General features: G+C 34.5%; 1 protein-coding gene across 2 annotated transcripts in view; it reads left to right on the forward strand.

The window, feature by feature from the left end:
- The window catches only part of LOC105445791 (MAGUK p55 subfamily member 5), an 80,548-nt gene extending 63,365 nt beyond the window's left edge, over positions 1 to 17,183 (forward strand). For both annotated transcript variants that reach the window (XM_030999724.1, XM_011681776.2), the window contains 10 exons: positions 522 to 596; positions 1,341 to 1,481; positions 2,580 to 2,741; positions 3,266 to 3,349; positions 4,097 to 4,296; positions 4,699 to 4,835; positions 5,401 to 5,559; positions 6,542 to 6,744; positions 11,927 to 12,037; positions 12,790 to 17,183. In XM_030999724.1, the coding sequence (XP_030855584.1) occupies positions 522 to 596; positions 1,341 to 1,481; positions 2,580 to 2,741; positions 3,266 to 3,349; positions 4,097 to 4,296; positions 4,699 to 4,835; positions 5,401 to 5,559; positions 6,542 to 6,744; positions 11,927 to 12,037; positions 12,790 to 12,966 (1,449 nt within the window). In that variant the 3' untranslated portion in view covers positions 12,967 to 17,183. The remainder of the gene's footprint in view (positions 1 to 521; positions 597 to 1,340; positions 1,482 to 2,579; positions 2,742 to 3,265; positions 3,350 to 4,096; positions 4,297 to 4,698; positions 4,836 to 5,400; positions 5,560 to 6,541; positions 6,745 to 11,926; positions 12,038 to 12,789) is intronic.

Here is a 17,183-nt window from a genome sequence, read left to right on the forward strand (position 1 = left end):
ATCGCTTCGAGCTTAAACATGGAATTCATAATTTCATATCTTCAAATGTTGTTTGCAATAGATTCTCATCCTCGTACACAACAACACACGTCCTCCCGAAGAAAAAAAGTGACAACATAAAGATACATTTAGCATGATACAGGTTTCTGTAATGCAACTTTTATAAAAAAGCTCCAAACTGTTTTTTTCTCTATGGTACCTTCCACGATGCAAATTCATTTACCCCCCCCCCCCCCACAACGAAAAATCGCCCAATAATTGTAAATGGTCAAACAGTCACACACAAAAAAAATTCTTTGTAAATTTTGAACATTGTTAGCTATTTAGCTTCCAAACAATATGAATTTCAGGAAATATTGAATGCATATACCTTTGACTTGTCGTGATATTTTCTGTAAATCAATCTCAAATTTAAAATCTAACTTTGCCTGCATTATTATACACTTGATTTGATCATCAGACAGTTTCTCCACATTTCATCCATTCCTTTCTTTTAACATCTCCTTTACTTCTATCAATAGATTTCATACAGTTCAAGGGGATCTAAGGGAGAGGCTGATGAGCTGAGGAGACTGCTTTCAAATCCTCTTCTTAGGGTAAGAAAACCACTCTCCAAAACCATTGTAATCAGTTGTATGAAGGGAAGTAGGTCAAAGGTCATTGAGCTGTAGAGTTGATTTTTTATGAAATGTTTCAGCCTTGTTTGTGTGTCTAAGTATATATATAAAGACACACACACAAATATAAACATGGAAGTATTGATGACATTAAGCCGATACTTGTGTATATTACCGGATTGAGATGAACTTAGATTTTTGAGGTATTGGGTCATCAGTCAAAGGTTACAGAGGGTCAATTTACATTAATCTATGAGGTTTGAGCAACTGTATTGCAATATCCCAAGAACCATATGACCAGTAAACTTCAAAATTGGGGCTTGTGGCATGGAATGTTAGGTTTTTTTATGTGGTTTGCATACGTATTATTTGTATAATGAACTCCAAATTCATTGCTACTCTGTATCACTGTCAAAAAATAGACTGTCAAGATTTTGGGGGTAAGTAGTATGAGTCAAATGTTGCAAAGGTGCCTTGATTATGAATGTCATACTTCATAATATCACAACAAAATCTGTCAACTTAATACGCAAATCAACTATTCTACATCAAGTCATCAACATAGGAGTTATGCAAGTATGTGATGAAAAGGAGTGATAGGAAAATTGATACACATGTAGTAGAGAATGGTATGTATGAGGCTACAATTCGTTTTTTGATCAAAATACCATTTAAAGTTTTACGTGTTTTTCATATTTTTCATGGTGTTTTTGTTTGTTGTAGGGGTTGTTGCGAGCACATGATAATGTAGCTAGTCCTGACCCTGCTGAGCTACCTACTGATGTATACCAGGATATTGATCTACCCGAGGATGGTGAAGAATCAGTTAAGATTGTCAGAATTGAAAAGACAGGAGAACCATTGGTGAGTCAATTCTAGATGTTCTTTAGTTCTCTCGTCTTAATAAGCGATAAAAGACTATTTATTCATCAACATGCATTTCATTGACAGGAATAGTAAACATGTTGATATTATTATACAAGACAAACTAGTTCGTCATCAGACTAGGGATTAGTTGAATTGTCAAATCCCCAAGTCCACGGCTGTATCGAAGAAGGGTGTGGCGAGACAAAGATAACAGATAATTAGCATTTTTAATCTGGGACTGGCACTTTTCAGCTAAAAGATGTCTTCAAATTTTTTGTGGAGGGATGAGAGTCTTTACTTTCCCCCTTCTTTAATGACAAATGAGGGGAGAAAGGAGAAAAAGAAATTGGATTTATTGATACATTGGATTAACTGTCATCCAGGTCATGTGAATGTGTCGCCAAAGTTGTTCAGCAATTTGCAACATTCACTTGAAAGATTAGAAATCCAGCTACCAAAATGTTGTTTGCAGCTCAAAATTTATCTTCAAAATATCTTTTTCTTCATTACTTGTTGTCTATTTTTTCTTTTCTTCGGGAGAAAAATATTAATCAAAAAGAGAAATACAGAATTTGACATCATTTCAGAAACATATATTTCTCAGTTAAACTTTTGATTAACATGATGTGTATAGGTATTCCACATCACCATTGAGATCGTAGTCACTCATAAACCTTCATAAAGTGAATAGATAATGATTGCTGAAATGAAGTAGAATCCCAATAATAATTGGAGAGGGGGAATCAATATCTCATCTCTATAAATCAACCAATATTGTGGGTCTAAAAAGTCTTCTTGCTCCTCCAATGATTTCTATTGCAGTGATTTCATTTGTAAACCGGTTTTGTTATCTGTTATTAGTAGTGTTATTATTGTTATTACTATTATTCTTATTATTATTATTCATTTTTATTTGTCTCTTTCGATACATGTAAAAAAAAAAAGAACAAATAAATGAGAAAACAAAATATGGCAATAATATCATAGAAATCAACATTTAATTTCCATGTATTATTAATTGTAGTAAATGCTGCTGTCAACCATTTATTTTTATCAAATACTTTAAACAAACCCTTTTTAATTTTTGTTTTGTAGGGTGCTACAATCCTGAATGAGAATGAGTCTATTATTATTGGTCGTATCATCAGGGGTGGCATGGCAGAGAAGAGCGGTCTACTACATGAAGGAGATGAGATCTTACAGATCAATGGTGATATTGTCACCGGCAAATCAGTCAATGAACTATCCGATCTCTTGGTATGGCATTCACATTTCTATGAAAGTTCTACAAAGTTAACAAATTTTTGTGGCAAGCTACTTGATTATTAACAAATAAGTTTCAATGTAAGTGTGCAATTGGGCAATACAAAACGAAATGATTTTAGCATGAATATTAATGGAAATACAAGTTCTTTTTAAATATGAACAGACAAATAAATCATGCAATTCATTTGATGGAAAATTTAATAGAGGTGTTGACAATTCTTTTAGTGAATTTTTTTATTTCAATTAATAAACATAGATATGATGAAAGATTCTGATGATAAAGTGAGATGATACATGCCCATTGACCTTTTGTTTTGTGTGTGTGTGTGTGTGGGGGGGGGGGGGTGTTAACAACGATATATCTGAATGGGGCTGTATCATTTCTTTTAATCTTTCAATTAATATTGTTTCTATCAAAGTGGTATATCATTCCAACCTTTCTGTTGTAGAGATGAGAGTAAAAGATGACAATGAAGTATAATATTAAGAAGATTGTTCCTTGTCATCCCCAACAGGCGAGTCAAACAGGTACGATGACATTCCTTATAGTACCCTCAACGACAACTATCCAACAACCACCAACAGCTAATACTGTACTGGTAAGAAATAATACACTTACTTAAAGCAATAATGTCACGTTAATTGGAAGAATAGATACCAAGAAGTTCATTTGATATTTGTTTGTTACAACCTGTTTACACCTATATGTATCTCTCAAAGGATTTAGACTTTCTATAGGATTCAAGGAAATTTTAGGCGAAGTAATTTATTTTCAATGGATCATGTTGAAAATACTAGTGCCTTTTACAAAGTCATTACAGATCACTGCTCATGTTTTACATTTGTTGATATGTTTTCTTTTAAACTTAATTGCAAATAATACAATTATTCTCTTAGTATTCTTAAAGTCATTTTTGTCAATGATCTTAATTTCAGTTTAATTCTTAAGCTAATATGTTCAAATAACAAACATATTGAAAAAATGGTAGTTGTTAAAATCTACAACCTGTTTTTTAAAAGACATGTGTCACGCATTGGTTGTTACCCATGATCATCATCTTATTGTCAGTCACATTTATTTTGGCTCATATTCCACACAGTTTCTCTGTAGTTGCCATGGTAATCATTTTGTTTTGATGATCTCTGATTCTCACCAACTCTTTAGTTTCATTTCTGTTCTGTATTCCTATCAATTCAACCCTATTCAGTACCAATATTGTGATCCTTACACTCCGCTCAATAATAGTTTCATTGTTCTTTATTCCTATCTATTTAACCCTATTCAGTACCAATATTGTGATCCTTACACTGAGCTTAATAATAGTTTAATTGTTGTTTATTTCTAGATGCATTTCCGGGCCAACTTTGACTATGATCCTGAGGATGATATGTACATTCCATGTCGTGAGTTAGGTTTATCATTCATGAAAGGTGATATCTTACACATTATAAACAAGGATGATGCTAACTGGTGGCAGGCCTACAGAGAGGGTGATGAAGACCAGTCCTTAGCTGGCCTTGTACCCAGCAAAGCCTTCCAAAACCAGTGAGTTCACCTCAACTCTTTCATCAACTAGCCATTAGCTTTAGTCATGAAATGTAATGATTATAGAATATTACTCCACATAAACCAGTTGCAGGTCATGTGTATTAAGTTAGCATTGTAATTCAATTACATTGGGGTATTAAACTGTAATGAAAATATGTTCATTTATATAGCGCTCTCACACGATTGGTTTCACAATTGGTTATCATCAAGTGCCAGGTCTGTTACAGATATCGGCGGTCATGGCCCTCTATTTCTAGCTATTTGCTGCTATTCTTAAAAAGTTGGTATTACTGATTTCATATTTGGTTGCCCATTTGAAACCACTCCAAATATCTACGAAAGGCAGGTAAATAAATGTTTGTGGTAAAGTGTTTTTACTGCTGGATTGTGTGTTTACAGACGAGAAGCAATGAAGGAACCAATGAAAGATGATGAAGATCAAGAGCCAAAGAAAACATCTCTCCTGTGTAGCTGTGTAGGCAAAACCAACAAGAAAAAGAAGAAAAAGAAGAATATGTACAATAATGACCAAACTGGTGAGTTGGAGAATAATCAATGTCTGTAAAAACTTGTGCTTATTATCACACTGTCTTTCTATCCCTTTCTGCATGGCTTTATTCCAGAGCTCTTTCTTTTATGCCTTCTTAATATTTTTTTAAAACCCACTTCATATTCTCTTGTCTTCTTAAAGCAGTCAGAACTGAGAAATCTTTATAATTTGAATCTAATTCATAGAGCAGTTTACAATCCACAGTCAACACAAATAATTAAGTCTGTCAGATTTTGTTAATATTTTGCAATCAAATCGCAAGCATGTTTTCAGCTAATTTAGAGAAAGGCATTCTCCTTTGGTCTGCTATTATCCCATGCAAAGCTGCAAACTACTGAATTGTACAATTATGATGTACAATGAAGCAGTGAAACTCTTCCTATTTTTGCACTGCTCTTTATGTTTTTATTACATTAAAACATGTTATTCTTTTGTGACCGTAACTTCTGTTTTATGGCACTCTAAATATGTTTGTTTTAATTGTGTTTGTAACCATTCAGAGTAATAACTCATCAAACGATATATTTCCCATGTTCTTTCATATCATTTAGATCATGAGGAGCCATTAACATATGAGGAGGTTGGTCTATACCAACCAGAACCACACAGGAAGAGACCTATTGTACTGATTGGCCCTCCACATGTTGGTAGACAAGAACTCAAACAGAGACTATTGGAATCAGATAGAAGATTCAAGGCAGCTGTACCTCGTAAGTACCAATCCACATCTATTAGGGAGATGTGGATTAGTGAAGGCATTCAAAAACCACCTCACATGCATTGATGTTGGTACTATATTTGTTGTGGGCTGTGCTGTTCTGCCCATGGGGAACGTCATGCACAGGTTAAAACAGACGAGAATTCTTGAAGGTAGTGTTGCATCTATCGCACATGAAGACTAGGGGAGGCAGACTAGTCCAATTGCCCATGTTGATATGGATAGAGAAGGGATTAGGACAAGGGGTCAGAATGAGGAATGGTCTGTGAGAGCAATACAACCAAAGCTCCACTCGGCATAATAAAATGAGAATGCTACATTCATCTCATAATTTAATCGGGTTGTAGATTCTGAGATTTACTCCAAAAAAAATTCTTAATTCGATACTTTGATTGGGATGTAGAGTCTTACTTTATATATCAAAATAAGAAGTAGCGTGAGCCTTATAAATACATGTTGAAATTCACTGTCCCAGATTGCCTACCATTGCCTTGCATCAAAGTTTGGAGGCAGTTTGGAGCCTTTAATGAGCAATGATGACAGGGTTCAAAGGAAGTACTTATATTCCTTCAGGTTCTTTGGGTAGAATTGATTTTGTTCTTTGCTCTTCTCCAGGTCTATGCTAAGTACCTACATATTAACAGCAGCTTTAGATCAATTGGGAAAGCATTCATTCTTCAATGTCATCTTGTGTGCTCTCAAGTAGAGTGAACCAGCAACTGCTACTATTGTGCTGATATGAATGTTTGTGTAGGATTTCTGTGCACAGAGATACACTATTATTAATAGTGTATGGGTCTACAACAGTTTAATAGCATTTCTGATTGCAGAGTTTCATGTACTCTGTGAATGCAGGACTGTATTGGACCACAGTCCTGATTGTCTGGGTCCTGTGGTACAGTATTGGTTAGATAACTATTAATATTATCCCACTATTTTGTCTTTCCACTGCCCACCTACATCTCTCCATTCAGACACTACACGAGTGATGAAAGAGCATGAAATCAACAGTGTTGACTACCACTTCACCAGTAAGACTCGCTTTGAACAGGATGTTGCAGCCAGCAAGTTTGTAGAATATGGAGACTACGAAGGAAACCTGTATGGTACATCATTAGATTCCATTCAAGCTGTCATCGATGAATCCAAGATTTGCCTTCTCAATCTTCATGCTCAGGTAATGTTTGAGAAGGAATTAAAGTAAAAGGGTTATGCGTGGGTTGGCTTATCCTTGAGATTTGTCAGATTTTGAAAGAGATACATTGTACTTCTGTAGCCTTTTTCTCAAATGACATGGTAAACTGCGTAAAAAAAATGCCCCCCCCCCCCTCCAAAAAAAAAAAGAAGAAGAAAAAGGGTCCATTATGTGTATATAAATACCAAGATTAAAAAGATTAAAAAAAGATAGTGGGGCGCCACAAAGTCCATTAAAATAGAGATATGTAAAGTGCATTTTGCTCATGCCATTTTATTTTGCTTCTATTTTCCCCCCGTTATAAGGAGGTTTACCATTGCCTGTGTGGTTAAGGCTTCAGAATTGTGTTTTCCTGTGCACAAGGACACGGTACCAACAGTGGTACCGATGGTGGTGGTGATGGTGGTAGTAGGGCTTATTTTCCTGCTCTCTCTCTCTCAGCCAGAGGGGGATGGGGAAGGGCACGGATTCTCTCCCCCCCCGCCCCAGCCCTTTTCAGGGTTAAGCTGAATAGCTACCTTTAACCTATTGAAGGGGAGATCCACTCTGATATTAAATAATCAGTTTTAATGGAAGCAGAAAATTGAGAGAAACAGGACAGTGAAAGTTTGAGCAAAAACCGATTGAAAATAAGAAAGTTCTGAATTTTTAAAGGTGCGATCAATTAAACACAAATTGGCAACTCTGTAAACTTTAATTTTTTAATATTTTTCCTTAAGAAAATATTCATTCATACATGCACCCTAAATATAATTATTGCAAATATGTTTTTATACACCTCCTTTATGAAACAAATCTATTCCGTCATCAACAAGTAAGAAAATGAAGACACGTCACGGTGTTGCCAATTTGTGTTTCACTGATGACATCTTCAAAAATTCATAACTTTTATATTTTCAATCGGATGTTGCTTAAAATTTCACTCAATTGATTTTCTCTCATTTCTGCTGTTATTAGGACCAAGTTAATATTAGGGCGGGCTTCCCCTTTAATAGCTGGTTACATAATTACAAATTAGGTATTATGGTGGCACATTTAATTCCCTCTAATTAATGTTTATATAATAACAATTTTATTAAAGGCAATATGAGAATAGAAGCCTTAGCTAATGCTTGACATAATGCTTCATTCACTGCATTTAATAATCCCCTCATTTACCAGCTTTCATCTTATACTAACATTATTTGTTTAGTGCTTTCATTGAAGGCTGACTGTACTCCCATACATGATCATTTGTCATCTAACAATGAATTTTGTGGAACCTTAGGAATGAGATATGAACGTTAAAAGATCCAAGTTAAGACATTCATTTTAAAAGTAGAAGAATGTCATATTTCTCTTTGAAAGCATACACCTAATACATTAAACTTTTAGATGACCGTGTCTTTTTATGTGAAGGATTCACCTTTGTTTCATAATGTAAGGCAGCTATGAGATCATGGTTTGAGAAAAGAACTTACATTGCCTCTCATCCTTTATCATCAGATGTACATGTAGAATTAACCTGCCATTATAATATTAACATATTTAATATTGTTTTCCTTCTCTTCTGGTACCAGCCGACAGAAATTAAAGAATGCATGTACAGGCGAGGGCCTGTCTCACGGGTGTGTCTTCTAAGTTTACCAATTTGCATCTTTTCTGTCTTGTCTCTGCCTTTTGTCTGCTCCCCTGTCTGTTAACATTGTGACATGATACCTAAAAGAAAATAATTCTGCACAAAATTGAGTTTTGTTGTACGTGAAATGACATGTTTGGCTATATGTATGCTTCTTGCAACGGCAGAATGAAACATAGAAATTCCAATTTTTTAGAAGGCATACTGGTATTCTATAAGAGAAAATATTTGGGTACAGCTCTGATACTGAGGAATAATTAAAAAGCATTACAAACAAAAAATATCAATTAATAATATCTTAATACAAAATTGCAACAAATATTATAAATCAAATCATTGAAATCAATGTGGAAAAATGAAGTTTTTGAAGTGTTTTACTTTTGTGAAATTCAGAACCAACAAAGTACATACATAATCTTAAATTGCCAAGTTAGAATAGATTTTCATTCACTACAATCTGACAGTGTGCATGCATATTCATAAAGAAGTCCTTTTCTGTCATGTACATGTATTTACTAAATGCATTTCTGCTTGTATATATATGCTGTTATTTGCTTGTTTGCATTTGTTTAAATGTGAATTTCATTTGAATATGAAGGTGAACGTATGTCTTGCATTCTTAGATTGCCTTCCTGCCTGCCTCTTCAACCTACTGCACTTCTTTCTTTGCGGCAGCAAAATTGATGACCCAAATAGATAAAAATCTGGTTTAGGAAACTGAAGCTTTTTGTATTTTAAAAGCTGTGAAGAAAGAAGATGCAAAATATCCGTATCTTATGAAATATATCTTCAGCAACTAGAAACTTTCATCAATAGACACCCCAAACAGCCTTTAAACATTAATTGAAATGTTCTTACTTTCTTCCTGTAATGTTCTCTCTCTGGTGGCAGCAATCATTTCTTTACATATTGTTTCCTTTTACCCCTTTTTGTTCTGGTAATATTTCTCCTTGTGCTTATGAATACCGCCAGTGATAAGATATATTTAGACCTAACGTGCCAAATTCTACTTATATGTGACATCTTAGGAAGTGCCTTTTTTTCCCCTGTGAACTTAGTTGGTGAATATCGTGTAGTGTTGAAATAGCTTGTATTCTTCTCTTTAGAAAATAAAAATAACATATTCTCTTTTGCTAATGAAAATTCATGTAATTACTCTTATAATTCTCAACCATTTCTCAGTGGTATAACCATTGTGGGGTTCATTTGTTTGATTTGGGTTGAGATTTTGAATTTCAGCCCAGCCCCAACGTCCTTTGGCAAGACACTAATCCACACGGTCCACTCTCCTTCCAGGTGTAACGGGTACCTGATAGGCTAGAGTATTACATACATGTAGTAGCAGTAGTAGCAGTAGAAGAATTAGTAGTAGTAGAAGTACAAGAAGTAGGGGGCATGTTACTTTAATGCATTATTATGCTCCAAATGTCCACCTCTTTAATCAATTATTTAGGAGTTATCTGAACTGTAAATGGAGTAATGTGTACATGTATGTACATGTACAAATGTGCATCAGAATTTTCTTCTTATTTTTAAAACATTGCTTTCACTTAAAAAAACAAATAAAAATATTGTACGTAAGTTTTGCCATCTTATTTTTTTTTCTTTTTCATTTCATCAAAATAGAGCATATTTGCTGTGGTTCCAATTATTTTCAATATTCCAAATGCAAGTGTTGGATGCAATTTTCACAATTTGTTTTTTCATTTGTTGTGGTTAACTCATCTGCTGCGTCTGTTCTCTGGTTTCCAGCGTCCATTCACAGTTTCAGAATTCTTCTTCATCGTCAATTCTCATCTGTTTTGTTTCAGTTTGCTTTATATCATAGAGCTACATAGGAGATTTGAAACTTCTGCACAGATTTATGAAAATTCATAAATTATGCTTATTTATACAAATCCACAATAACTTCTTATACGTCATTAATTCACTGATTATGATTTGTTGTATATTTTCATGATAAAGCACAGTTGGTTGCACAAAACTTCTGCTCAGTATTTTGATATTTTGCCTTTACCATTGGTTTGATAATTAATGCATATTTGTTCAAAGTTTTCAAAAACTGTTTCTTCCTCATTTCCAACTGATATAAAAAGAGAAATGAAAATTGTGACAATTGCTTTTGTGGCATGCCGGATGAGTGCTACAGCATTGACGTTCTTTTCTTCTTCTTTTTAATTTTGTTTTAATTAAACAAAATATATCTGAACTTTTAGTAGCATACTTGCATCATGATGAATAAGCCTCACAACTTTCCATTTCCTTTAAATGCCAAGTACAATTAAAGTCCTACCTAGTCCGAATTGAGGGATAGTTTGAAGGATGCCGAGTACAAATAAAGTCCAACCTAGTCCGAATTGAGGGATAGTTTGAAGGATGCCGAGTACAAATAAAGTCCAACCTAGTCCGAATTGAGGGATAGTTTGAAGGATGCCGAGTACAAATAAAGACCAACCTAGTCCGAATTGAGGGATAGTTTGAAGGATGCTAAGTACAAATAAAGTCCAACCTAGTCCGAATTGAGGGATAGTTTGAAGGATGCCAAGTACAAATAAAGTCCAACCTAGTCCGAGTTGAGGGATAGTTTGAAGGATGCCAAGTACAAATAAAGTCTGACCTAGTCCGAATTGAGGGATAGTTTGAAGGATGCCGAGTACAAATAAAGTCCAACCTAGTCCGAATTGAGGGATAGTTTGAAGGATGCCGAGTACAAATAAAGTCCAACCTAGTCCGAATTGAGGGATAGTTTGAAGGATGCCAAGTACAAATAAAGTCCAACCTAGTCCGAATTGAGGGATAGTTTGAAGGATGCCAAGTACAAATAAAGTCCAACCTAGTCCGAATTGAGGGATAGTTTGAAGGATGCCAAGTACAAATAAAGTCTGACCTAGTCTAAGTTGAGGGATAGTTTGAAGAATGACTCTTGGTTGTAATTCATCCAATTCATAAAAGTCTGGTTTCTAAATGAGCTCTCACTTTCTTAGTGGAAAAGCGGACCATGCTCTCTCGTTTTTTAATAATAATTATAAAGTTTGAGTAAGACTTTTGCTAAATAGTTTTAATGAGTCTATGAAATATGTGGAAAATATTAAATATTGACCATTTTGTTTACCGAGTCTAGGTTATTGTGGCTGCTGTCATATTCATTTCAAACCCAGTTTTATAAAGAGGGGTAATACTGTAATATTGATCAGAGGGGTGTTTCACAAAGATCCTAAGCTGAAGTTATCTTTAAGTTGGACTTTAGAATTATGTAAAGCCGTTAGCAGAAGTTATTTTAAAAGGCATAAAATGTTAATTCCAAATTATTCATATTTTCTGTTATCAAGGAGATTTCATATTTTTGATGTGTAATTTATGAAAAGTCTAAAATAGTTTGATTTCTTATTTGAATATATATTTTTTAAAGGCTACAAATGGCTCTCCATAATATTTAAGTCCAACTTAGAGTTAAGTTCGACTTAGGATCTTTGTGAAACACCCCCCTGATGTTGTACTTGAGGATGTGTATATTGATGAGGAATCGTTTCTATACATCCTGTACAGGCTCTGAAGATACTGAAGAAGTCTTCTTTGAAGCCGTACTTTCTCTTCATCTGTCCACCTTCCATTGATAGACTGAGGCAGCAGAGGACTGAAGCAGGTGAACTTCTCAAGGTAAGAAATGACCCCACATCCTCCATTACACTAGATCTTCAACTGACTTTCTCTCAAGGTCTCTTCAGATGCAGGCGCTATCATCAAACTACTTGAGCTGCCATTGGCAATGAAAGCATGCAAGGAATAGAGTAAAGTAACCATGTATAACAACTGGGTAAAAAACAGACAAGGAATAAGTAGGAACAAACATTGTGAACATACCACTACAATACAATAATAATAATACTTTGTTCTTTTATAGCACATTTTATGTCTGTTGACATTGTAATGAGCCTTACAATATACATATATTAACTATAACAAGATCATATAAAAGGAAGATAAACAGAAACATATATAGAAAACAATGAAGTGCTTACAAAGAGAAAAATTATAACATTACTTATCCTTTAATACTGTTGATGTGCTAATTTGAAAAGATGAGTTTTAAGTTTAGAAATGAATGTTTCAATATTGGATAAACAACGTAATTCATTTGGGAGGGAATTCCATGAAGATGGTGGTATGAGGGTGAAAGCCCTATCACCATATGCTTTTGTTCTGCCTCTCTTAGCTACGAGGAGGTTTTGAGATGCAGAACGCAATGACTGTTCCAACACTATATAATGCTTATGATTAAAGATACATTTATTTTCTCCTTCTTGGTAGTACTTCTTAACGTCCCATCAGGAACCAAACAACAAGAGAATGATTTTTGTTCTTCTTTTGCTTGCTCAACATTTATCTTTGTATTTCTTTGATTTCTTTAGGAGCAAGAACTGAGAGAAATCATTGACACTGGAAGAGGAATGGAAGATGCTTTTGGACATTACTTTGATCATGTGATCATTCATCATGACCATGACCGTGCCTATAATGATTTGATCTCTGAGATTGACAGGATACAGATAGAGCCTCAGTGGGTGCCTATCCATTGGTTAAGCTAATGTGTGTGTGTGTGTGTGTGTGTGTGTGATCTTCACCAGACTCATCACTGGACACCAACCATCCAAGAGTGCCTTCCAGTCATTGTGGATCACAACAAAACCAACAAACACTTACCAGCACTCTCAAATCTTCAAATAATCCAAGCAACAATCTTCCCTAGTTGTATTCCAGACTTGAAATGATGTATTTAGGAATCCCAAGATAGAGTCTATAAGAACCAGGTATCTGTAATCTTCTTGAAGACTCTACAATCTTATGGCAGACAATTCTAGCTTGATGTGAATGTTCCCAGACTACCTTTTGATGCTTTGGATGTATCGAGATGATGAACCAACCCTGAAAAGCAAGAAATGTTTATACCAAGTTTAGGTGCCATTCGCATTACTTGATAATTTCCTAATATATTGGACCCTCACTATACTACACTACTTTGGATCAAGAATATTACCTTGTCCTATCAAAACCTTGTTATATCACAGCTATAAAAAACAAACAATACAATTCAATAGAAATGAGAGTTAACTAATAAATTGTTATGATCGGAATTATTATAATAGTGTTCTTTTTAATGAGGTTCATTTTACTGGTATCACCAATATTATTAAATATTAGAGCTCAATGTGCGATGATATTCTCCAAGGAACTGGCTGTTAGCAAGGGCTATAACATGACAGTGGCAATCTCCTCTAGTGTGTTACATTATGTATGTTTGAGGAATCAAGGACCTTTGGATCCAAGCACAGTCACATTATATCATATGTATTTTGGATGAAAAGATATGTCAGAGAAAATCAAATAATTTAGAACACACAATACTGACAATTGCTTGAACTTTAGACTGAGTTATTTGAATTATGAAATTAATTTATAAAGTCATAACACCCTGAGTCTTGTGTTTGACTATATTTTTGGAAGGACAGTTAGGTGATATAGGATTATTGTGAGTGATTAGCCTCTAGGTTTGCCGATGAAACACCAGCATTATTATGAGGAAGGGACATGAATGAAGAAGATAATGATGGCCTGTTCTTGTCTTGTGCTTGTGAGTTGGGGATGAACATGTTTCTACCAGGTACCAAGATGAAAAGCCTATTTGTTCCCTGGATCTGGGGGTGTAGTAGTGTAGTCTCCATGAGTGAACCATACAGACTAAAGCTCATCAATGCATCTGATGAAGCACACATTTGCAGTGTTGTTAATGCATCCACAATTGAAAGTGACTATTTTGTTATTTTTCTCAATCACATTTTGCAAGTATTTGTCCAAGTGCCCTGCCAGTCAAATTAGGACATGGAGCTGTGGGTTTTCTTTGTAACTGATAATTGAACCCTACAGGATTTAAAAGAGTGTGTGTGTGTGTGTGTGTGTGAGAGAGAGAGAGAGAGAGAGAGAGAGAGATCATAGGGCAAACTCTGTGCAAAGAGGTGGTGCACAATTAAAACTTTGAGTCAATTGGCGTTTTGAGGAGCATGCATTTAGTCAATGATATATTATAATGTATACTTGGCTTTGGATTGGCAATTGATAGACTGGACAAGTGAGAATGATACTAGAACACTCCACGGCATGATTCTCATCCTCCTTACGAACCTCAATCACCGGCTGTAAAGAGCTCATCTCCATGACTTAGATTTAGTGAACATTTTAATTGGCCATTTTTAGCTGAATCCTCTTTTTTGCAATTGCATTTAACAATGTGGAAGGGTCTATTTTTCGTGAGCCAAAATTGTACTAAGAGTAGTCCCATTTGCCATTAATGAAGTGCAGGTAATCTTGATACCATAGCCCTTGTTCACTATCTGTCAAGATCAATGTAAGGCCATATAGAGAAAGTAGCCAACTACCCATGAATCTCCTCAAATTAGATTTAGAATTTTGACATTTTTAATTATAAATTTGAACTAAATGAGCCTTTGTACCCTTAGGAATGGCGTATTTTTAATGAACTATGCTTGCCAAAATGTGACTTTTTAGCTGTTTTAATGGTATAAAATAATCTTTTTCATGTTTTTAAGCAATGTTCTCCTTGAATTGGGTTGTATATTTATACACATCAAGCTGTTGGATTCATGTTTTTTCCATAGCGAGTATGCACAAGACAAATAAATCATTCATTGTATATGGATATATGTGATATAGTTTTGTTAATTCAGATAGAGTTTTAATTTTAAAACATGATAACTTAATTTAAGTGATTGAATATGACATTTATATCTGGATGCCCTAATCATCCCATGCTGTACTCAATGACAAGTAGGACACATTCCCAGTATCAATAATGTTCCATCATATGTTCATTAATCTACCATTCCTATTTGTGTGTATTTCCTAAATGTAACAGCTGTAGATTCATAGAGTAGCTATCCTTTCTTCTCATTTACTTTTCTAGCAATATGTTATATGAGCCACCAAAGAAGAGATTGTTTATTGAAAGCCAGAAGGGTATTAATGCATCACTTTTGAGGCTCTCAACAAACAATGTGTACCTATACTTTCCCACAAATATTGTGTGCACAAAGCAAATATTTGCACATTATTTTGATATCAAGTACAAAAAAACGTTAAAAAATGAGAAGAGAAAGGATATGTGATGTAGTCTTCCATGCAGCTCACACGAAAAAACAAGAATGTGCTCTCATGTTATGTCTGTGAAACTAAACAGTTGTTATACAAAGTTGTTAAATGAAACTACCATTTCTCCCTGTGTATGTTCAATTGCTTTTGCTGGCTCATGGCTAACATGTTCCTTGTATGCGCCTTTGTGTATAAACATGTACATCTCTTTATTTGTATAGTCAATTATGTTGTCCCTAAGTGTCCAGTTACTCTATATTCTTGACATCATATCCTTTTGTCTGTACAGAAACAAAGATATTTTGATTCCTATTCATAACTAGAAAAGCCAAGGTCAAAACTAGGTGAGCAGCAGGTGCACAGTAAATTAAACACATACATGATTGTATCTAGTACAGGGGTGTACATGTGTGTGTGTGTGTTTGAGGCTCACTGGAGTTCCTTGGTTCAACATGTTGGGTCTTGGGTCACATTGGTGTAGGTGTTACCATCACAAGGTGTTCTGCAGAGACGGAGCCATCTTGTAATGTCTGTAAGAGCTAGTTGAACCAGATGATGATATAAAGCATACCCTGCATCAAATAAAGGCATTTTATATGAAATCTATCATGAAACAGCTGGTCAGAGCTGCAAGGCTAGTTGTGACCTTGGCTACACAATAACGCTTCATTATTAAAACCAACTATTTAATCTATTTCTTTCTAGGAGATTGCTTTTGTACAGCATATTATATTGTGATTTCTTGATGTAACTTTACCTACATGTAGATTTGCCGTCTGTATTTCCCCAATTCTCCATTGATAGTCTCCATATGTATATATATGATTTTAAAATCCAGAACATAGATAATTTTGTTTGTTTGTTTTCATTTATTCTGTACATGCTATGTTGTGGGTGGGAAAAGAATGAAAGAAAGAAAGATATTTTAAAATTGATTTGGACTGTAAAATATGTGAATACTTTTTATAATATTGAATATTGTTATGGGTATATATATTATACATTTTCTATTTTATTCAGCAGAAACCGAGTATAAAGCATTGTTTCTGTTTTGCGGTACTACTTTATAATGACAGTACAAGATAGTAAACCATGGAGGGGAATCACTGGATTCTTCATCATACTTAGAGGTTGTTAGGCTGGGGAGTCTCTTTACTTTCATGTCCTCGTATTAAAACAGTTTTGTATAAATGTAAGATTAAACTCTCTGTAGAACTCTGCAAGAACATTAATTGGTTCATAAGCAAGAGAAATGTATCGTACTAAGATGTATGAAATCAGATAATATTTCATTTTTTTTTAGTATTTCTTTCTTATTGGGGATGTTTTTCATGACATTGTCAGTTTTAAAATGCCAACAACTCCGAAACTAGAATTGAGTTCAATTCAAGATTCAAACCAATATTTGGTAGATTTTTATCATTTATTCTCTTTTCAGAGCATTATGTATTCAAATCAAACTAGAAATATTCAATTTCATAATTGTATTCATAGAAAGGACTGATGATTCTTGTATTCAAATAGTTCCCAAATGCAAATTTTCACTCCCTTTTATTTTCTCTTTTCCTTGCTGATTTCATTTCCTTTTTTTTTCTTTTTAAATAGTCTTTATCTTTGTTGGAAATGGGAAAATATGACAAAT

This window comes from Strongylocentrotus purpuratus, unplaced genomic scaffold (genome assembly GCF_000002235.5).
Source record: "Strongylocentrotus purpuratus isolate Spur 01 unplaced genomic scaffold, Spur_5.0 spur5_scaffold_5, whole genome shotgun sequence".
Taxonomy (NCBI): Eukaryota; Metazoa; Echinodermata; class Echinoidea; order Camarodonta; family Strongylocentrotidae; genus Strongylocentrotus; species Strongylocentrotus purpuratus.